The sequence below is a fragment of the Suncus etruscus genome, chromosome 16 (genome assembly GCF_024139225.1).
Source record: "Suncus etruscus isolate mSunEtr1 chromosome 16, mSunEtr1.pri.cur, whole genome shotgun sequence".
Classification (NCBI taxonomy): domain Eukaryota; kingdom Metazoa; phylum Chordata; class Mammalia; order Eulipotyphla; family Soricidae; genus Suncus; species Suncus etruscus.
The window spans coordinates 36,445,300-36,468,312 of record NC_064863.1 but is presented as its reverse complement, the minus strand read 5'-3'; the positions used below and the strand labels follow the sequence as shown (position 1 = coordinate 36,468,312).

Genomic DNA, 23,013 nt, shown 5'->3' with positions numbered 1-23,013 from the left:
ACCTTTGGTGTCTAATTGTTCAAAAATGAGCGTGTGACAATGTCGTTCTCTTTCAAAGGATCCTCCCTGCTTCATCTACCATGATCTCTGATGGGAATTTATTTGCTTCTCAATCCACTCTGCCAAAATTCTCATTTAGTTTCCAGAACGTCCCTTGATGTTTCATACTCATAAGCACCATTCTGCTTTTCTCTGCTTGTTCTTCCTAATAGTCTCTTCTAGTTTCCAGAATTCTTTTCCCCTTCATCCCACCTAGTTTATTACCCTCAGATCCCATTTGCTCCCAAAGGCTGGATCCTTTCTTAAAGAGTGGTTGAATGCCTTGGGAGGCATGAGGGAGTTAGTGGTCTTGGTGTGCTGCCAGGGCATTCTGCACTTCTCTTAGCACTGCAGTAGCAGAATTAAATCTAAGTGTTGATAGATAGATTCATCATCCTCCACTTTACTCAGTTCCTAGAAATTAGGAAAAATAACAGTTTTCTTTTCATAAAGGCCCGATAGCCTCACAAATATCTGTAGTCAAGTCTAGAATTTGGGGCAATAGTGGCTCTGTTCAACCAGCTGCACTTTATTCTCCTTGGCACTCTCAACCTAGCAGACTGCCTGATCCACAGGTGCTATTGAATTAATGTTTGTTGAATAGGACTCTGCTTGGAAATCAGCCACAAGGTGGTCTTTTACCTTGAAATAATCGCTAATAATAGTATTCATTTCTATTGATTCAGTATCACTGAATGCCATATACAGTGAAATACATAGTGTCTCCCTTTGGTGGGGGGTTGGGTCACACCCAGTGGTGCTGAGGGGTTACTCCTGGTTCTGTGCTCAGAAATCACTCTTGGCAGGCTCAGGGGACCATAGATGATAGGACCATAGATGATCTGGGTCTGTCCCAGATCAGCCAAATGCAAGGCAAAAGCCCTACCGCTGTGCTGTCTCTCCAGCCCAAGTGTCTCCCATTTTAAAGGGTACCACACCCTGTGGATTTCAGTGAGTATGCATGCAGTGCCAGGAATCAAGGCCAGGGCTCGTACATGTAAAATGTGGATTCAGGGCCTTTATTTTTGTTTTGTTTTGTTTTGGTTTAGGTTTTTAGGGGGACGAGGGCACCTGACAGTGCTCAAAACTTTCTTCTGGCCCTTTACTCATGGATCACTACCAGTTGACTCTGGGGGCTATATATGGGGTGTCAGAGATCAAACCCAGGTAGCCACACACAAGGCAAACACCCTACCCACTATACAATATTATCACTCCAGTCCAGAAGTTAAAATGCAGGTCTTCTTCTCCATCTCCCTGACTCCAATTCCTCTTACTTTATTTATATATATACATATATATGAAATATATATAAACAATTTATATACATGTATAAACAATAAATATATATGTAAATATGTATACACATATCTAGAAATATATATACACACCAAAAAAATTAGATTATTTCTCCATTATCTTTTTTTTCATTATCTTTTTTGCATAAATTACACACCTTCACTCTCAGAGTTTCATTCTGGATCTCAGAGTATTCAGTAGGAAAGTGCATACCCATTGCCTCACTTCTCAAGCAGAAGTGGAGACAATACTGCTTCCTACAGGAAGCTAAAAAGACTGACTTTTCTTCTTTGAGATTTGTCTTCTTGTTAGCTTTCCTAAGAATATATTTTTTCCTTCATTCCTGGGTTTCGGCACTAAAAAAAAAGAAAATATTTTTTTCTTTTTTAATATAATATATTTGTTTAAGTACCATAATTACAAACATGTTTGTAGTTGGATTTCAGTCATAAAAATGAATACCCCTCTTCACCAGTGCAACCTTCCTGCTACCAATGCCTCCCATCTCCCTCTACCCCATTCCTTGCCTGTATTCCAGATAGAAGTTCTACTTCTCTCACTCACTACCATTGACATGATGATAGTTGTTAGTGAAGTTATTTCTCTAACTGCCGCACCACTTTTGTGGTAAGCTTCATATCAAGGGCTGGTTCTTCCAGCCCTCAACTCTATTGTCTCTGGGTATTATTACCATACTGTCTTTTATTTTTCTTAAGTCCCACAGATGAGTGAGACTATTCTGTGTCTATTTATCTCCCTCTACTTATTTAGCTCAGCATAATAGTTTCCATGTCCATCCATGTATAGGAAAATTTCATGACTTCATTTGTTCTGACAGCTGCATAGAATTCCATTGTTTATATGTACCACAGTTTCTTTAGTCACTCATTTGTTGTCAGAACATCTAGGTTTTTTTCAGATTCTGGCTATTGTAAATGGCGCTGCAATGAATATAGGTGTGCATAAGGCATTTTTATATGTTTTTCTGTGTTTCTAGGGTATATCCCTAGGAATGGTATAGTTGCTTAGTATAGGAGCTCAATTTCCAGTTTTTTTTTTTTTTGAGGAATCTCCATATTGTTTTCCATAAAGGTTGAACTAAATGGCATTCTCACCAGTGAATGAGAATTTCTTCCCACATCCCACTAGTACTGATTGTTCTTATTTTTTTGTGATGTGTGCCAATCTCTGTGGCATGAGATGGTACCTCATTGTTGTTTTGATTTGCATCTCCCTGATGATTAGTAATGAGAAGTATTTTTTCATGTGCCTTTTGACCATTTGTAGTTCTTCTCTGAGGAAGTGTCTGTTCATTTCTTCTCCCATTTTTTTTTTTTTTTTTTTTGGTTTTTGGGTCACACCCGATGGCACTCAGGAGTTACTCCGGGCACTGTGCTCAGAAGTCACTTCTGGCAGTCTCGCAGTCTCGGGGACCATATGGGATGCCGGGTTTCTAGCCAAGGTCCATCCTGTGTTGGCTGTGTGCAAGACAAACGCCTTACCGCTATGTTATTGCTCTGGCCCCTTCTCCCCATTTTTTGATGGGGTTAGATTTTTTTCTTGTTACGTTCTGTCAGTACCTTGTATATCTTAGGTATTAGCCCCTTATCTAATGAATATTGGGTGAAAGATTCTTCCATTCTGTCAATTCCTCCGAGTTTGGGAAAGAGAGTTGACCTGATGATACTCAGGGCTTCCTCTTAAATCTGTTTTCAGAGATCAGTGTTCTCATTTTTATAAGTGCTTGGGGCCTACTTGTGGTCCCAGGGAATGAATTAGTGTAGGCCACATGCAAAACAAACACCTTACCCTCAGTGCTATCCCTTTGGTCTTGCCTCTCAATTTGAACAGTTAAGATCAGTTGATTGGAGCATCATTATAGTCCTTAGCATTATTCTGCCAAATGCATTAAAACTTCTTGCCGAATGATGGTAAATAAAAATACAACCACTAGAGGAACCTGAGAAACAGTTTCAGTAGGGGCAGTTATGCCCTCTAGAGGACAAGTTAGAATTAGGGGGCACATTTTTGGCATGGAAGTGGTGCTTGGGGCCATGTGTTCTGTCAACAGTAGCTACAGCTTTGTTAGGATAAAATCCCACAATGCACAATACAGTTTGCACAACAAAGACTTAAATGTCCATGATCAGGACATCCCACTAATTTTTTCAGTGGAGAAATCTCATGACAGTTTATAAAGTGTTTCTTTTTCTTTTTTTTTTTTTATATTTTATTTTAACATCTTGATTACATACATGATTGTGTTTGGGTTTCAGTCATGTAAAGAACACCACCCATCACCAGTGCAACATTCCCATCACCAATGTCCCAAATCTCCCTCCTCCCCACACGACCCCCACCTGTACTCTAGACAGGCTTTCCATTTTCCTCATACATTCTCAATATTAGGACAGTTCAAAATGTAGTTATTTCTCTAACTAAACTCATCACTCTTTGTGGTGAGCTTCCTGAGGTGAGCTGGAACTTCCAGTTCTTTTCTCTTTTGTGTCTGAAAATTATTATTGCAAGAATGTCTTTCATTTTTCTTAAAACCTATAGCTGAGTGAGACCATTCTGTGTTTCTCTCTCTCTCTCTCTCTCTGACTTATATCACTCATCATAATAGATTCCATGTACATCCATGTATAGGAAAATTTCATGATTTCATCTCTCCTGACAGCTGCATAATATTCCATTGTGTATATGTACCACAGTTTCTTTAGCCATTCGTCTGTTGAAGGGCATCTTGGTTGTTTCCAGAGTCTTGCTATGGTAAATAGTGCTGCAATGAATATAGGTGTAAGGAAGGGGTTTTTGTATTGTATTTTTGTGTTCCTAGGGTATATTCCTAGGAGTGGTATAGCTGGATCGTATGGGAGCTCGATTTCCAGTTTTTGGAGGAATCTCCATATCGCTTTCCATAAAGGTTGAACTAGACAGCATTCCCACCAGCAGTGGATAAGAGTTCCTTTCTCTCCACATCCCCACCAACACTGTTTATTCTCATTCTTTGTGATGTGTGCCATTCTCTGGGGTGTGAGGTGGTATCTCATCGTTGTTTTGATTTGCATCAAATCTGATGATTAGTGATGTGGAGCATTTTTTCATGTGTCTTTTGGCCATTTGTATTTCTTCTTTGTCAAAGTGTCTGTCCATTTCTTCTCCCCATTTTTTGATGGGATTAGATTTTTTTTCTTGTAAAGTTCTGTCAGTGCCTTGTATATTTTGGAGATTAGCCCCTTATCTGATGGGTATTGGGTGGATAGTTTCTCCCACTCAGTGGGGGGCTCTTGTGTCCTGGGCACTATTTCCTTTAAGGTGCAGAAGCTTCTCAGCTTAATATATTACCATCTGTTAATCTCTGCTTTCACTTGCTTGGAGAGTGCAGTTTCCTCCTTGAAGATGCCTGTAGTCTCAATGTCCTGGAATGTTTTGCCTATGTGTTGTTCTATATATCTTATGGTTTTGGGTCTGATATCGAGGTCTTTAATCCATTTGGATTTTACCTTCATACATGATTTTAGCTGGGGGTCTAAGTTCAATTTTTTGCAAGTGGCTAGCCAGTTGTGCCAACACCACTTGTTGAAGAGGCTTTCTTTGCTCCATTTAGGATTTCTTGCTCCTTTATCAAAAATTAGGTGATTGTATGTCTGGGGTTTCTTGCATGGCTTTAATATACACTGAATATCTAGATATTTACCGGCTGTGTTATTCAAAAGGACGAAACGAACTTTGGAAAAATGACAGTAAGAGCAGCGGTGCAACTGTGAAGTTGGAACTGCCAGTCCAGAAAATTGTGTGAGTCTGGATTTCAAGCTATGCTATTTGGATGGTCCTGCACAAAGAACCACATATGAGTCCTTCGTTTAGTCTGATCATATTTAAATTTTGCAAAATAATTCACCTTTTTAAAATTTATTTATTTATTTATTTATATAAATTATGAAAACAATGATGCAAAGAAAGAAGAAAAGGTAAAGTTACCGTGGAAGGACAATCACCAATAAACAGAGTTCTCAGAAGAAATCCCCTTAATTTTGAACATAAAGTCAAGGAACATTAAGAAAAATAAAACAGAACCCATGTACAATTACTTTGTCCCTCAATTCTCCAGATATATATTATAACATTTCTTAGGGTTACACAAAGCAATTTAAAGCCATGGTATTTGTGTAACTCCTGAAGCATTGAAGGCATAGTATTTTTTACATTTCCATGCATATGCATATTAGTTTATGTTAACCTCAAAAGTTTAAGTAGGTTTTATTTTAATTTAAGGGTTAGAGTCATAGGAGCAAAGTAAAAACGGTATTAGAGTAGGCCCACCAAAATATGGGTGACATGGTAAGGAAAAGCCTGGGCATGAATACAAGGAGACCCTACCCCTGAAGTTTCCTGGCATAAGACCAGCTCTAGGTTCCAGCAGAATAGTTTGTCTAATCCAAGTCCTTGTCTGTAGTGCCAATACAGTTTTATTTTTCAGTCTCTGTTGTTGGCAAAAGATCCTGGAATCTGCATATACTACAATGAAGTCAGGCTGGTGTCGAGCGTCCTCTAGTTTCACCTCACAATTAAAGGGCAATGCAGAGAGCCCTGTCCAGTAAGCAGTATGTTATTGTTGTTGTCTTCTCAGTGTTAAGGGAAGTCTCTTTGGAGTAGGTCGATGTCACAGCAGCGGTAGGGTCTTCCCTGGTAGAGGATTGCTTCCAGGTGATATTATAGACAATGTTGGATGTTTTGTAGGTGGCTTCCCTAGTTTAGGGGTGAATGGAGAATGCCCATTCTTCTGAGGCCTGTGCCAAGTCATTATGTCAATGTTCAGGGTGTAAAGTCCAATTGCACTACAAGTTTTGTGTGTTCCCATCTCTATTAGATAAGAACTTATTTGTATGTATAGAATTTCACCATTTTAATGTGCTTATGCAAACAAGGAATAATGCCACGTGGCATTATTGGTACATATAGGGGCTGCAAGAACAAGTCCTACAATCCCCGTGACTTGGTTCATACATAAGAGATAAACTGAGGGAATCTTTCACCAAATTCCTTATTGATCAGTTCACAAAGAGAAGAAAAGATAAAAAGTAGGGGAAATCTTCACTATATAAGAATATTAAGTAAGAGATATAGCTGTCAAAGAAAATAGATATAAAAATTTCAAAGAGTATATTTGCTGTTTTATGCTTTTGAAATAGTTGGGTGGGTGTTAAATCCAGTGCACCACGTTGGTCTGTGATTTTGGGTGGTGCAGTGCTGAAATTAAAAAGGGTAAATGTGGAGTAATGAAAGTTTGGGGTGAGAGAGTTAAAGAGTAAAAATGAGTTTTGTAGGGGTGTGATAAAGAGCAGAATACAAAATGGACATTCTGCATACATAAAAACATATCTTAAGGATATGGCATGCTATTAATATTTATTGCGTGCGTGGGGGCACTAGCCCTCGCGCAGTTTGGAACATGTAGACTGGTATGAAATTACCAGTGACTGCCTGAGTACAGCCAAGCAACTATCTGCCACCCCCAGTTAGGCTCCTCCAAGTGTAAAAAAGGCCTTTGGCACAACGGAGGTCTGCCAAAACCCATGCTGGCCGAGACTCCATTCACTTTTTTCTTTTTTTTTTTTTTTTTTGGTTTTTGGGCCACACCCGGTAACGCTCAGGGGTTACTCCTGGCTATGCGCTCAGAAGTCGCTCCTGGCTTGGGGGACCATATGGGACGCCGGGGGATCGAACCGCGGTCCGTCTCCTAGGCTAGCGCAGGTAAGGCAGGCACCTTACCTCCAGCGCCACCGCCCGGCCCCCATTCACTTTTTTCTTGTTCTTCCATTGTATTTAGCACTAGACTATTGTGCTTGTTATATGCATAGTGAGTTACATTATTTATGAATTGCATGTTAGGATAGTTAGAAAGATTTCACAACTATTTGCTACAAAGAGAGTATACTGGATCCAAAGGATCAGTGAATCATTGCCTCAGAGAGAAATGTTTCAATGTCTCAAGGCTCCTGTCCCCTGATGTTGAGTTTGATTTGACTCACAACTCCAGCACTGACTCACACCAAGTCTTTGGACATGTTACTTCTCTGTCCTCTGCACCACATTTTCCAAAAGTTGCTTGGAAGGTAAATTAAACATTTATAGGATTAGTATAGTATTTGACTCATAGTAAGAGCTTAGTCAATATTATCTTAGGGGATTGGGAAGGAGTTTATCAAAAGGGTGTGTACGTCACATATGTGAGACCCCCAGGGTTTGATCCTCAGCACCAGAAAAAATAATGATCCTAAATACCAAAGGAAAAAGGAATAATAAATAGGAAGGAAAGCAGTATAATGATATAGAAGTATCATTCAAAACATGCTCACCAAACCTCATCCTCTTAGGACAGAGAGGCAGCATTGGGGTTAAGGCACTTGCCCTAGTTTCAATCCCTGGTACCATATACGGTCTCGAGAACAGCACCAGGAGTGATCCCCATGCACAGAGCAAGGAATATACTCAGAATACAGCTGAGTCTAGCTCAATAAAACTTTTAATGTAAAAAAATTATTTTTATTATTTTAATGTATTTTATTATTTTAATGTAAAAAAATTATTATTTTGCAAGTTATTCTTGGACTTTTTCTTTTACTATGTTGACTAATCTGGGATATAGTAGTCAGGTCACTTTAGAGAAAGAAAGAAAGGAAGGAAGGAAGGAAGGAAGGAAGGAAGGAAGGAAGGAAGGAAGGAAGGAAGGAAGGAAGGAAGGAAGGAAGGAAGGAAGGAAGGAAGGAAGGAAGGAAGGAAGGAAGGAAGGAAGGAAGGAAGGAAGGAAGGAAGGAAAAGAAGAAGAAAGAAAGAAGAAAAAGAGAGAAATAAAGAAAGAAGAAAGAAAGAAAGAAGAAAGAAAGAAGAAGAAGAAGAAAGAAAGAAAGAAAGAAAGAAAGAAAGAAAGAAAGAAAGAAAGAAAGAAAGAAAGAAAGAAAGAAAGAAAGAAAGGAAGGAAGGAAGGAAGGAAGGAAGGAAGGAAGGAAGGAAGGAAGGAAGGAAGGAGCAATAGAAATTGGAAATGCCCTGCCATTACACTAAGCAAATACATTATCTGTGAATTTATCTCCTCAAATAGAAAGCAAAGAGGCAGTGTCCAAACATTAAGTCACTAGGATTTCACTTCTCAAATTTGCATTTGAGGAGATATTTATGATAATGTGATAGTATTTCTTCCAAATTCGGATTGCCAACAACAGCCAAAAAGGCCACATAAATAGCTAAACCCAAGTGTGGATCAGATGAAGAAAAACCCCAGAAGCCCAACAAAAGGCAAGTGTGCTTTCTGAAAAGGATCAGCCAGGGCACACATTCCTTTATAGTTTATTGTTGCTTTGAACCACAGCTGACTGTGCTCAGGCATCACTCCTGGTAGTGTTCAGTGGTGCCAGGAATAGAACCAGAGTTAGCCTCATGCAAGGCAACCACTTTATCCCCTGTATGCTGTTATCTCCAGAGTCTTTGTTTGTTTTGGACCTTACCTGGCAGTGCTCAGAAACTACACACTACTCCCTCTATAGTAATTCTATTTATGGAGAACACCATAAAGTGTCAGAGCCTGCCTTCAAAATATGCACTCAACCAATTGTGCCATGTCTTGTCCTGGCTCTTAATGAGAAATGTCCCAAACTGAAGTCTACACAAGCCAAGGGCACATCTTCAAGCTATATGCAGGTTGAAGGCTCAAACTGCTATGAAAACTCACATAGCCAATTCCATTGCTTTTTTCTGAATGCCTTTTTATGTACTACAAGATAATGTAGAGCTTTATTCATTTCGGTGTAGAAAGTAGAAAGTTAATGTAGACATTTTTATTAAAAGTGTAAGAGCGAGGACATGATAGTCCCCCAAATGAAGCACTTTAATCCAAAATTTCAAATAGATTTCACAAAAACATTTTATTTATTCTAATACAGCAGGATATATGTCCAAATATGTGTAGTCATCAGATGTGAAATTCAGTGGCACTTAAGATAATATGTAATATTAGGGACTCATAATCAACAGGTAGATTTTCAACTCCATGGTTATTAACAAAAAATTACAGTGTGACTATTAGAGTATTAGTACAGACAATGTGGTAAATAGATTAAATTACAATATTTTACATTTTTACATAACTTATTTTACAAATAAATGTTTATGACACAACTGCCCAACTTTCATCTAAACACTAAAAGTTGCTGAACATATAGTCTGCAATAAATATTCCCTTAGCTGGGTGGGAGAAAGTCTTTTACACAACTCTGTGTTACAATGAATATCAAAGTAAACATTTCAAATATTAAACTCCTGTGGCTAGTGGAATCTTGAGCTCTGAAAAGGCTCTTATATTTTAAACAAAATTTAGTTATTAGTTTCAAACAAAGCAGTTCTCATGAGGCTAATATTACTTATGGTTAGGCCATTTCAAAAAAAAAAAAAACCATAAAATAGGTTGTCACCATGCCCTTAGTTTACTTAGTAGTTAATTTTTGAAGTGAACTTTCTATAACTATCATCAAGGTTTTAATTTTCTTTATCGATGTGCATGCTTGCATTATAACTCACCAAATAACATATAATAGGGAAAAATAGAATACACATAGCCCTTTTCTAAGTAGCCCGATGGAATTGTCTAATAAAATGTAGTCAGCCCATTTGTAACATGGTGCTTGAACTGCTGCATATCTTGATAAAAGTAAGCCTACACAGACATGTAATGGCCATCACGTTCTCAAAGCAAAAAAGCATTGATCTAATATTAGAATTTTGTGCTTTGACCTGTAAGATTGAGACCAGGAAACTGAAGAATAGTAGTTGCTGTTTAGTCTTAGCACTTTGCTTAACCACATAGATGGACTCTGGGGAATTTCCTTCTAAATACTTGCAACAAGCCACTCTGTGCCTGTTTGGCCTCGTACTCTGTGACGGATTAATGTCCATGGCCTGTCAACTGGAATTGAAGTCTGGACAGCTCTTCCCAGGCAGCGGAGGCTCCTGCTGGAGAGAATAAGCGAAGTACTGGGGTGATACCAGAAAACCAGATGGTTGGGTCAGGTGGATTGGGTGACCAGTGGTGTAAGGTGGAGGAGGTGAAGGTACCAGGCAGCCTGGCTCTGCCCTGGCGAATGAGAACCTACGTACGGAGCCCCCGGTGGAGCTGGAGCTGGTGGCTGTACTCGACTGCCTGGAAGGCGCCCTGAGGTTCGTGGATGTCAAGATCATGGGCAGGGTTTCTGTCTGATAGCTGCGCAGCGAGAAGCGGATTGGCTGCTGGGAGGGTTCCTTGGGTCTCAAGCAGGTGCAGCAATAGATCGCCACTAAGGAGCCCAGGATGATGAAGGCGATGAAGATGGAGCCGACGATTAGAAAAGGAACGTAGACAGGCTCTAAAAAAGCAAAAGCAGACATGCTCAGATGCTCAAACCTGACTCTCCCTTACTCCAGATCACTTGGCACTGGTGGAAGCAGAAGGCTCAATTTGACAGCTGTTGTTATTCCCCTTCTCAGTGCTTGTAACCTCTAAAGTGTGAACTGTAATGACAGAATGCCCTTGCTCTTACTGGGGGAGGAAGTGAACTGATACTGTTGTCTCTGTTAGCAATTAGCCAGCCTACTCCACATCTGGAAGTCAAAGTAGGATTTATCCTTCAGTTCATGCACTTCAGGGAGAGCTGTGGCTTTGGGCTTTTGTTTGTGTTTGCTTTATGGTTATTATTACTTTCACCATCAATCCAGGTTTGAAGAGAGCACAACAGGTAAGGCATTTGCCCTAAACATAGTCAACCGTGGCAGGAGTGATCCCTGAACACAGAGTCAGGTGTAAACCAAGTGTGGTCCATCCTCCCCCTACCCCAATAAATACAAGATTTATTATGGTGGGACACTTTGGACATTTTGATCATTCTCTAAGGTTGAAAATACATCTCTCATGCAAAACTTTCCAATCCAAGCAAAGAAAAAGAAGTATGTTTGATGAGATGTCCCCCAAATTTCTGCAACTATGGAGCAAAACGTGTAAAAGTGTAGGGAATCTAATGATAGTAAATCTTGAGCACTGCTGACTATGACAAGGGAAAAAAAGTAGGAAGGAAGAAAGAAGAGAAGGAAGGATGGAAATCTATAGTGAACCCAATTCACTGTGATTCCAATTGTTTTACCAATAGTCACCTCTGGTCCAAAAAAGATATAGATGTTAAGATGCTTGCTTTGTGCAAATGGTCACTTCTGGATTATCTTCCAGAAAGCTATTGGAAGACCTACTCTAGATGCCATGCCTCTTTCAACTTCCATCCAAACTCTTGAGAGACTATGCTGAACTTTTTTAGCTAGATCCTAAGTCAGTTCTTGGTACTGATGAGGCTTTCTATGAGAGAGTCCTTCAAATGGAGCAAACCAACCCTACACAGCAAAGTTCAGAAATGGAAAAAATTTATTTAGACCCTGGCCTGTTTTAGAATTTAAGAGGCCCCGAGATGTTAAGTAACTTGACCAAGAAAACATATATGGCCAGGGACAGAGCCACCAGCTCACCAGGCCACAGTTTCAGGAGTGGGTTGGATACTGATGTCCATCTCCTTTGTCCCCCACCCCAGCAGTGTTAAGAAACTTTCTCCCCAGAATGGCAGACTGCTGCCAGAGCCATAGTATAGCAGGTAAGGAGGGTACTTGTCTTGCATGAAACAGTCCCAAGTTCCATATCCATATGGTCTCCAAAGCACCACCAGGAGTAATTCTTGAGCTCAGAGCCAGGAGTAAGTCCTGAGCATCTCTGAGTGTGGTCCCAAAAAGTGGCGGCTGATTCTGGGCACTTTCTGTTACTTTGCAAACAGGAGAGGATGCGGACTGTTCATAGCAAGCAGCGGGAGGGAAACAGTCATTATTTTCCTATTTGTCTGCCTGGAGCTCCCTTTCCACCTAGCATCTTTTCTCCAAAACCACTCTCCCCACTCCTAGCTAGATTACATGACGTTCTCAGAGGTTCCTCATACCTTCCTTCCAGCAGTTAATTGATTGCTAGCTTGCCTGTTTCTCCTTGGGGGAGAGGGTGCTTTGGCTCCCACGCATACTTCTCCAGAGAACCTGGCCTTTCCCTGGGACCTTCTTTCGCAGGATTTAGACCTCAAATTGGGGTTCTGTGGACGTCGTCTGCCCTTAGCATCGCCAGCACTCCCTCACCCTAGCACCTTTCTGGCTGCAATAACTCCCCACTCTCCCACCCTCGCTTGGAGCGTCCAAGGTTATGATTCAGGTGAAACCTTGTATTTAAAAACTGGTGTAAAGTTCCTCCGCCGTGGTGGTGATTTATTCATCTCTGAAGTGAGCGGAAATTTGACCCTTGTTTTCCGACTTGAGAACTGGAGGCGGAGAAGCCCCTGCGACCCCGGTTTCTAAATCTCCACCTCGAGGCCCTGGGCAGTTGTGAAAGGCGTGACAATAGGGGGTCGGCCAAAGAGGGTAATTCGATGCCGAGAAATAAAAGGAAATAGAGAAAGGATGTAAAGCATAGAAACCACACACACACACACACACACACACACACACACACACACACACACACACACACAGGAGCAGGGCTGGGGTGCTGAATCTAAGCCTCTTGGACAGCAGCTAAAGGTTTCGTCCCTGCTCCCCAAGCACTTCTCCAAGTAAATTCTCCCAGTGCGCCTTCAGGCCAAGCTCCCAGCTTCCTCGAACTGCCAGTTCCAGCTCGGCGCAGCTCCCCCAAATCTCCCACAGTCCCCAACCAACCACACCAAGACAAGCCCTTGGAAACTCCAACTCGCTTAGCCTCCCGGTCTTAGCTGATCCCGTGCAAACTTTCCCCAAACAGCTGTGTCAAACAGCTGGGAGAGCGTGCAGCGGGGCTTGGGGCATGCAAAAGGACTGGTTACCCCTGATTCCCGCACAGAACCTAAACCGCGACCACCCACTTTTGCCTGGAGACCCTGGCCTGCCGCGTCCTGTGCGCGCAGACTCAGGCCGGCCCGCGGGACACTCGCGCGGATCCCGAAAGCCCACGCCACCGCTAGGTCCCTCACTTACGCGCCGTGATGCCGGGGTGCTCCAGTTCTCCGCGGTCGTTGGTGCAGCCGCCCTGCTCCAGCCTGGCATCGGCCGCGGCGCAGCAATAGCGCAGGGCGCAGGAGCCACAGCAGATGGTGGCGTCCAGCGTGTCGAAGTCCTCCGGGCACTGGAAGCCCTCGTGGTAGTTGCCTTGCACGTCCACCCAGCCGTGGCAATACTCCCCGGACTGCTGGGCGCCCGCGGGGACCCAGCACAGCCGGGTCAAGAGGAGGCAGAGTGCTAGCAGCACCCCCATCGCTACCGCGCGTAATGGGGAGCCCGCGATGGGGACGCTGCTGGAGAGCGAAGAAGTGAGCCCGGGGCCTAGGATGGCACGGCGCGTCTGCCTCCCCAGCAAAGCCACTCCGAAGCGGGTTAGAAGGGACGGGGGAGACTGCAAAGAAGGTGCTGGGCACCCCGTCGGTCGGTGAGCTGCATTGTGAGCTGGGAGGACCTACGGAGCATCCGCGGGAGGAGCCGGAGCGGGCAGAGGCTGGAGCAGCCGCTACTACGACTCTGCGCTCGGCTGCTCATAATGCGACGCGAGGGGCGCGCGAAAGTCTCTCCCGGTCCTCGCCCGGTTCTGGGGGCTCCCCCCAAATCCCAAAAGAGCGCCGAGGAAGGAGAGTTTTGTGTGGAACACGTGCAGGTCCCGGGCACCCGAGGCCCGGCCGCTCCCGCCCCTAGCTGTCACTGGAGCTGGAGTGACGCCCCGGCCGCGGCCAAGGACAAACGGCCTCCCGTTTGGCTGACAGCTCTGCCTGCCTGCGAGGCGTCCTTTAAAAGGGAAGAGGGAGGGGGGTTCTGGAAGAGTCCGCCCTCCCGGGGCGCTCTGCAGCCGCTGATCGCCGTGGGCGAGGCGCGCCAGCTGCGGGTCTTGTGCGCTTTGGGGTTCGAGCGCAGCCTCTCCAAGGCCATCCCCCACCCCCGCATTCACCTACAGCTAAGTCCCCGGGACTTAACTGCAAACCTGAGGGAATCGGAGCTTCCCCCAACCCCAACCCAAAGCACTACCCCCCGCCTTCTCTGGTCCAGACCAGAGAAATCCTGAAGTGCTGGAGGGAGCTGCGGTGTGGCCGCGTCTTTGCGCCGCGGTTGGGGTCCCCGGGTGCGCCTTTTAGCGGGCGCTATAGAACAGGAGAACGGGCTCTAGTCTGGAGTTACTCGACTCTTCCACAGGTCCGACCTCGTTCTTGGGATTGTTAAAGGAGTTGAGGATTGTGAGATCATTTTTACGGGGTTACCAACTTTTATTTTATTTTATTTTTTGGGCCACACCCGGTGTTGCTCAGGGGTTACTCTAGGCTTTGGGCTCAGAAATTGCTCCTGGCTTGAGGGCCCATATGGGACGCTGGGGATGAATCGAGGTTCGTCCTGAGACACTGACATGCAAGGCAAATGCCCTACCGCTAGACCACCGCTCTGGCTCTTTACCAACTTTTGCGCTGCATTTTTTCCCCACCTTTTCAAGCCAGGATGGTCCATGTTCACGCAAGACCCAATGTCACCCACCCCGCCAGCAAACGCTCTGGTCGGTCCCTTCCACCAATCGAGGTGCAGCCTGCAAAAAAAATGCTCGGAGGTGGTGCGGCTTCTTCGTTCACGTCTGCAAAGGAAATAATAAGGACCGAATTACTAATATCTGAGCAGATCTGAACTTCTGTTCGGGCAAAGAAACACATTTGTTTAAATGATGTGTCCCCTGTGGGCGATTTTCAGGGGGGCCCCCTTGCTCCTTTAGTCGCCTAAGTGCCTCCGAAACGGGTGTTACGTGAAACCTGGGCTAAGCTCAAGACTTTATTTTTACTACATCCTCAACTTCCCCTCCACGTATACTGGTATGTGTGCATATGTTCGGCGTATCTCCGCTCATTTGTCCAACACGCTGCATGCTCCTGTCACGGATGTAGTTGTTGGCAAGTGGAGCGAGAGGAAAGGGGAGAGAAGTCCAGGGTCCGAATCCGTGACTGCTACCCTGGCTTCCCCATCAGCTCCGCTCCGAGTCCGGTCAGAAAAACTGTTGTCACAAGTGAAATAAATGGTGTTTTACTAAAAACCGACGGTCAAGTAGACACCGAGTTAAGACTGAATTCTCATCTTAACTATTGGGATTTGGACTTAGAAGACTGTCAAAATAATGTCCAACATTTCCAAAGTTAAGTAGGATTATGTAAAATATTTATTGCTCCCTTCATGGGGACAATAATAAAGCTATTCAGAAAAACCAAATTATACTCAGAACTTTTCTTCAAGAACAAAACAATGGGATGCTTTTCTTGACTTATTTAATTAACTTAAATTAAGCAGATGGAACCTTGGTTGTGCGGGAATTTCTTAAGGTACTGTGTTTTTATTGATTGATTTTAAGAGTTCTGTAAAGTGTTTTTAAGGTTTTATTATTTTTTGGTATGTGTGTGTTGTTTGACTTGTATATACCCTGAGCTATGAAAGGGAGAAGATATATAGATCACAGCAAAAGTGAGTTACAGTGATCATAAGAAGATGATAAAACTCCAAAGACATAGTGCTAATAACTTTTCCAGAACCACACCTCTTAATATTATTTTTGTTCAAATGTAGAGGAATTCCATTACATCACAAAGGCATAAAGTTCTGAGGCTGCGGCAGCAACTCGGGCTGGTCCCTGGGGTTTAGTTTCTCTCATTATCCAGCTGTTCTTTGATAGCATTAATATTTTAAGAAGTGATTTGTTGGCGCCTACCTCCATTAATTACATTCCTCATGCCACAGTGGGGTTCTTTTTCTTAGGACACTAGTTATAATTAATTTCCTCCTTCGAAGCCCCTATCAATTTGACTTATTTAGAGAGCATTTCACTCAAATTCTGTTGAATTATATTTACTAATGGAAAATAATAACTAAATCTCTTGATAATCTGCAGACATGAGTGTGTGGACATTAAGACAACTATTCCCAATGCCTTCCTAACTAGTTCCTGAGTTGTAAGATTTTTAAACTCTTCCAGGACTTTGAATAATGAGAGAAATGGGTTTGAATCCTCCTTTTGTGGGGGGATTGAATCCTTCTTATACATATTTTCCAAGTTTATTCTGACAAACTTGAATTGCTCTTTGCCAATACTAAGAAAATACACTTCTTTTTATAGGTTTATAAAGTCTCTCTTTTTTTTTATTGAAAGGATTTTTTAAGGTCCTGAATGAACCCTCTTATAGGTTTGGGGTAATAGGGTGGGGTGGGTCTCTGGAGAACTAGTAGATGAAAAAAATGGTATCTACATGAACTGGGTTGTTACAGAGAAGTTTTAGAAACTCTATTTTTCTTTGTCTCCATAATTCAAATTCCATGCTTTGGTGAAGAGCACAATCATAAGAGACCATTTCTTAGTTTAAATCTATGTTCTCTTGCGGCTCTGCCTCCAGGAAATTCTAGAGGAAATGAGTTAAATGATATGATGTCTGGGATTTTGCTATAATAAATGCCAGAGAGAGAGGAAAGGGAGAGGGAAAGACAAAGAAAGGGAAAGCGTAAGAGGGAAGGAAGGAAAGAGGAATAAATAAAGGAAGGAAGAAAGGAAAGAAGGAAAAATAAGTAGGAGAAAGGAATGAGAGGAAAACTGAAAAGAAGTAGAGAAAAGGAGAGGGTCTATACAATTGAAACAATGAAAATGTGTTGACAATTAGTTTTGTGAAAAGTTTTTGTAAAATCAAAAATATTTTATTTTATGCACTAACAAAATATTACATAATAAAAATAATAGGAATCATGCTCGCTTCAGCAGCACATATACTAAAATTGGAATGATACAGAGAAGATTAGCATGGCCCCTGCGCAAGGATGACACGCAAATTCGTGAAGCGTTTCATATTTTTATTGGTGATGGGAATGTTGCACTGGTGATGGGTGGTGTTCTTTACATGACTGAAACCCAAACACAATCATGTATGTAATCAAGGTGTTTAAATAAAAATAATAATAGGAATCATAGCAACACCCAGACCAAAATTTTAAATTTGTCAAGTTACATGTCTTTGTCTTTTGAGAAGCCATTTTTGGAGTCAAGAAAAACAAAAGCAAAACAAACAAATAAACAAAAAATTAAGGCAAATAGCATAAAATGAATACATCAGAAAGGACTAAGAATGAAAACATACTAAGAGCAAAAATGAGGAAAAGTCAAAAGAATGCAGAAGTCAAACAACCAAATAGGATAATAGAGTGAATTAGAGTTCCTTTGTCTCAGCATCCATGCCAGCAATAGTTATTCCAGTTCTTTTCTATGTGTGTCAGTCTCAGTGGTGTGAGATGATATCTCATTGTTCTTTTGATTTGCCTCTTTCTGATGATTAATGATGTGGAGCATTTTCATGTGCCTTTTGGCCATCTGTATTTCTTCTCTGAATAAGTTTCTATTCATCTCCTTATTTTTTAATGGGTTTAGATAATTTTTTTTACTACCAATATCTTATTTATCATAGATTTTCTGTTAGTGGAAATGTAGACTAATCTAAATATTTTTGTTATGTTTTGGGGCCACACCTGGTGATGCTCAGGGGTTACTCCTGGCTATGTGCTTAGAAATTGCTCCTGGCTTTGGGGGATCAAATGGGATGCCAGGGATCGACCCGAGGTCTGTCCTGGGTCAGCGCATGCATGGCAAATGCCATACTGCTGTGCTATTGCTCTGGCCCCTGATCTAGCTTTTTTTAAAAACAATATGGACATTCCTCAAAAAATTAGAAATTGAGCTTTAATATAATCCAGCAATACCATTCCTGGAAATATACCATAGGGAACTTAATGTAGAAAAACTTTTTGAATCCAATGCTCATTGTAGCACTATTCACAGTAGACAGATCTGGAAACCCAAGTGTCCAAGAACAGATGAGTGGATAAAGAAAGTGTGGTCCATCTACACAATGGAATATTATGCAACTGTTAGGGAAAATGAAATAATGAAAATTGCATATTTATGGATAGATATAGAGAGTATTATGCTGAGTGAAATGAATCACAGAGTGAATAGACATATAATGATCACACTCATTTGTGGAATAGTTCAGAAGAGATAGTATGGCAATAATAACCAAGTACAATAGATACCAGAGCCAGGAGGTCTGGTTCATGGTAGGAAACTTGCCACAAAGAGCAGGGGAATGCAAGGGCAGAGAAGGGGCCACTATAACAAAGATAGTTGGAAATGATCACTCTGGACAAGAACTGGGTGCTAAAAGAAGGTAAAGTGATATTCATGATACCCCTTCAGTAAAAATATTGCAAATCACAGTGTCTAAAAGGAAAAAAGGGAAGACTGAAAGAAAAAGAGAAAAAAAGAGAGAGAGAAGGAAAATATCTGTCATAGAGGCAGGAGGGAAATGTACACTGATGAAGGGATGGGTACTGGACACTGTATGCCTGAAACGCAATCATAAACAAATCTGTAACTGTATTTCATAGTGATTCAATTAAAATGACTAAAATAAATTTAAAAGAAAAACAAATAGGACAATAAATACTTTTGCCTATAGGAATTCCCCCCACTCATTATTTGCATCTAGACTCAGAAATATAGGAAAAAACTAAAAGTTTTCTCTGGAAAAGAGAACAAGTTCCTTTTAGAGTAATTTCATTTCACCTTTCCATTAATTATTTTGCTTCTGATTCCATTGAATTTTCTTCCACAAATCTCTAACTACCATATTTTCCGACGTATAAGACAACTTTTGAAAAAAAAAAAAAAGTCAACCGAAAATTGGGGGTCGTCTTATACACCGAGTATATCCCGAAAAATGTTTCAATATGCCGTTAAATGAAAATTGTCTAAATATTGCCACAAAACGAATTTTCCAACTCGATCCTGCACCAATCACTGCAAGGCTGCTTGGACTGCCTCTCTAACTCAGCCAATCCAAGCAGGCTTTTTATGCATGCAAATTAGACAATGTTCGGGACCCGAATCTACACTGTCAAAAGCCTGCTCAGATTGGCCAGAGTCAGAGAGGAAGTCTATTACAGTATAACCTTTGAACTTTTGCTTGTTGTGATTGGCTCACTGTGGTACGTGAGCACAGGAACACATGCAGCACATGCAGCACAGGAACGTTCTGTCTGAATCAGCGAATATAGGCCTAAATCTATGTTTTAACTGCAAAATTAGGGGGTTGTCTTATACGCCCAGTCATCTTATACACCGGAAAATATGATATTCTTATTCTAGGTGGGCGCCTTTGACCAGAGTTATTAGAAAATTTCTAGTTCTCAAAACTTACTCAATGCTACTAGTTCTCAATTACTAGTTCTCAAAGCTGATTTTGCACTTCAAAAACACAAGTGACCAGAAAAGTGTCTTAGAAGTATACAGCCAAACCCAGTCACCCAGCCTCTAGCCAGTCAGTCCCCTATCATCCAGTGCATTAGCCAGCCTCAGACCTTGTTTTCCTAAAAAGGGAATTAGATCTAAGATCTTTTAGTCTCTGTTTTAGAAAGCAAAGTAGTTTTTGGAGGTCTGTGGGTTTGTTTGTTTGTTTGTTTGTTTGTTTGTTTGTTTGTTTAATTCCTTTCTGGTCACACCCAGCAGCGCTCAGGGCCTGTTCCTGGTTCTCTGCTCCGGAGTGACCCCTAGTGGTGCTCAGGGCACCATCTATGATTTCAAGTTCAAACCAAGGTCAGCCATATGCAAGACAAAAAGCCTTAACTACAGTGCTATCTTTCTGGGCCCAGAACTAGAACCCTAAAACAGTGTTTCTCAGACCATAACTTTTGATTCCCAGACTCTATGGGAAGGGAGGTAAAATGAGATTCCGTACTTCTCACCAGCTATGCTGATTCTGGGAGAGATGACTGTTCTCAGGACTTTCCTCTGGGCCTTCCCACAGGGAGAGGAATAAAATGTGTAGGATTAGTGCTCACCCAAATCCCAGGCTCAGTCTCAAAAGGCAGGATTAACAGAGTTAAGGTGTGGCCACAGCTCTACTGAGTTTAGTTGAGATTAGAGTCAGCCTGTTACTTTGCACATATTAGTGGCATAGTAAATCATGAGAGGAGTAAGCTAAAAAATCTCTGAAATCATGGTATAAAGAAAGGCACAAAGGTGATGGCAACTACTAGACATTGGGAAGCATGTCTAACCAGAACAGACCTGGTGTCAAAGAGATTAAGTGGGGTAGATTTTCTGCAAAGTAGAGTGAGGGTGGCATCTAGTCCCCACATAGTTATGAGTCTTTTTTCCTTTTTTGGTTTTTTTTTTTCGGCCACACCCAGTGATGCTCTGGAGTTACTCCTGGTCATGTGCTCAGAAATCACTCCTGGCTTGGGGGACCATATGGGATGCCGGATATCGAACTGCAGTCTGTCCTAGGCTAGCACCAGCAAGGCAGATGCTTTACCACTTCATGCCACCACTCCGGCCCCTGTTATGACATTTTCTTTTCTAAGAAAATATCCATTGCTTGAGAGGCAGAACAGTGGACAGGCAAAATGTAGATGATCACACACATAGATAGAGAATGGTGGAAAAAACAGCTTGGCTATGCTTTTCGTGTGGTAATGAGGAGAAAGGGACTAGAATGAGGAGGGCCCCATGTTCCTGCCTCTACTGATCAATACTGTGAAGTTAGGAGTCTGGTCTTCAGCAGTAAAAGCCGAGGGATGTTATAGCCTAGGAACTGTAAGTATCAGGCCTCTTCACTTTTGGCTTTCTTTGTGGGAAATGGAAGAGCAGCCACATCTCTACAGAGAATAGGACTCGGGTCAGCTGCGTACACACTGCATATGGGGTTCCTGCCTTAGTTCTTGTACTTTATCTCTGGCCCTGTTTTGTTTTTTGTTTGCTTTCTTAATTCCAGGCTGTATCTAAGGTATCTGGAGTTCATTAATCTCTTTGGGCTCTATTTGGGGAGTGGAGGTGAGAAGAGACACAAAGTTACAAAACTTTTAATTATTTGATTACAGTGGCAATAAGTAAATTGATTAAATAAATGACAAAATGATAGTTCTCCCAAAGTGCATTTACCATAACCAGCCGGTTATGATACCTTTATGATAGGATGTCTGATTTTCCCAGTGATTTGAGCCCGTTTATCATTACTGTATCCTGGGAGGTAAGAGAACCAGTACACAGTAAGTACTGAGTCAATTCTGAGTAGGTAACAGACTGATTAAGAACCTGGACCAGGGCCGGTCCAGCATGAAGGTAAGGTTTTGCCTTGCATGCAGAAGAATGGTGGTTCAAATCCCAGCATCCCATATGGTCTCCCGAGCCTGCCAGGAGCAATTTCTGAGCGTTGCTGGGTGTGACCCAAAAAACAAAGAACAACAACAACAACAAAAAGAACCTGGACCATTGAGTGGCATGTGTTTAGCTATGAAATAGAGCAAGAGAGTCTGGGAGCTATTCCAATAATGTCTGGGACAGAGGACATTAGAGACAATTCCTGGTGATTTAATTATAAATATATGTCATGCAGAAGTGTTCAAGAAGTTGACACTACCAGAATAGGACTATCTCCAGGTTCCTCCCCCATGGAGAGAGGGATGGCACTTGTCCAATAGAACATGGCCAAAACTCAGAGAAGATCAGCCAACACATTCGAAAGTCCTCTGGCTTTAAGTCAGAGCATTAAGTGTATCTCTTTCTGATCAAGTGACCTTGAACAAGGTTATCTCCACTGAGAGAACCTCAGCTTCTGTGTCCTTCTGTGAAGGACAGTTGTATAGTTTCAAAAGAAAACATACAGCCAATGTGGCCTAGAGAGTAGGCCTTGGAAAGCTGGGAGGCATTGACGCACCACCAGCTGGTTTGAATCTATAGTCAAATAATCATGGTGAGTTTCTTGCTAACCTGAATAGGCCTATACCCTGATTCATTGGACCATATTACTTACAGATATCCATCATTCATTCCCTTATTCGTTCAATATGCCTATGCGTGACTCTGGCAATGGAACATTGATTATTTATTTTTAGAATTGTTCTCCTGAGACACGTTCCAGAGCTAAGAGCACAAGAGACCCAGGAGGGTGTCAAGTGATCACAGCCTGTGGGAGGGTCTTCTGGACAGCCCTCATTTCAGCTGGATTTCTACAAGGTGTAACCCCAAGCACAGGTGGGTATTTAATAAGTATCTGATTAGTGTGTGATTTCATAATATGTCAGTAGAGATGTAATTTATTAACATGGGCTCCTGGCACCATTCCAGGGTGTGTATAATGGAATGGCATTCTTCAGGTTGAAATATAAATTAAATTAATTGGCATCCATATTTAATTGAAACTTCCTTGACAGTGGATGGATTCTCCCCCAAAGCCACCCCTTTCTCAGCAAGAGGCATTTCCTTCAGAGTGCTTTCAGATGGATAAGAGGCCAGCTCAGGTTCTGGGGTTCCCTAAGGAACAGGCTTTCAGCAGGGTTTGGAACCACATGGAAAATGAACTGAAAGTGGAAAATGGGAAGTTGAGACTTAGTGGCCATTTGGGGGAGCTTGGTTTTTGTTTTTATTTGTTGAGTTTTTTTTTGTTTGTTTGTTTTTGAGAAAGTGAAGTACTTAGGAAAGAAAGAAAACAATGACAAGTTTCTTATGTTACTTCTATCTTCCTACTCTCAGAATGTTTTGAAAGGTATTGT

General features: G+C 42.0%; 1 protein-coding gene and 1 non-coding gene across 2 annotated transcripts; one reads left to right on the top strand and one right to left on the bottom strand.

The window, feature by feature from the left end:
- Nucleotides 1-9,959: 9,959 nt before the first annotated feature.
- Nucleotides 9,960-13,962, bottom strand: SHISA3 (shisa family member 3). Its single transcript, XM_049790179.1, has 2 exons — nucleotides 13,393-13,962; nucleotides 9,960-10,736 (listed from the first exon to the last, which is right to left on the bottom strand). Exons 1-2 carry the CDS (start codon nucleotides 13,667-13,669, stop codon nucleotides 10,297-10,299), a joined length of 717 nt encoding a protein of 238 aa, XP_049646136.1. The 5' UTR covers nucleotides 13,670-13,962; the 3' UTR covers nucleotides 9,960-10,296.
- Nucleotides 13,963-17,157: 3,195 nt separating this feature from the next.
- Nucleotides 17,158-17,264, top strand: LOC126032948 (U6 spliceosomal RNA). Its single transcript, XR_007504107.1, has one exon. It is a non-coding gene; the product is annotated as a U6 spliceosomal RNA (small nuclear RNA).
- The last annotated feature ends 5,749 nt before the right edge of the window (nucleotides 17,265-23,013 follow it).

Bases quoted from the DNA above. Each gene is read 5' to 3' on its own strand.
- SHISA3 (XM_049790179.1), bottom strand. From the start codon at position 13,669: ATGGGGGTGCTGCTAGCACTCTGCCTCCTCTTGACCCGGCTGTGCTGG. The intron at 10,737-13,392 runs GTAAGTGAGGGA...TTGCTTTTTTAG, and splicing joins GCACCCCGGCATCACGGCGC to AGCCTGTCTACGTTCCTTTT.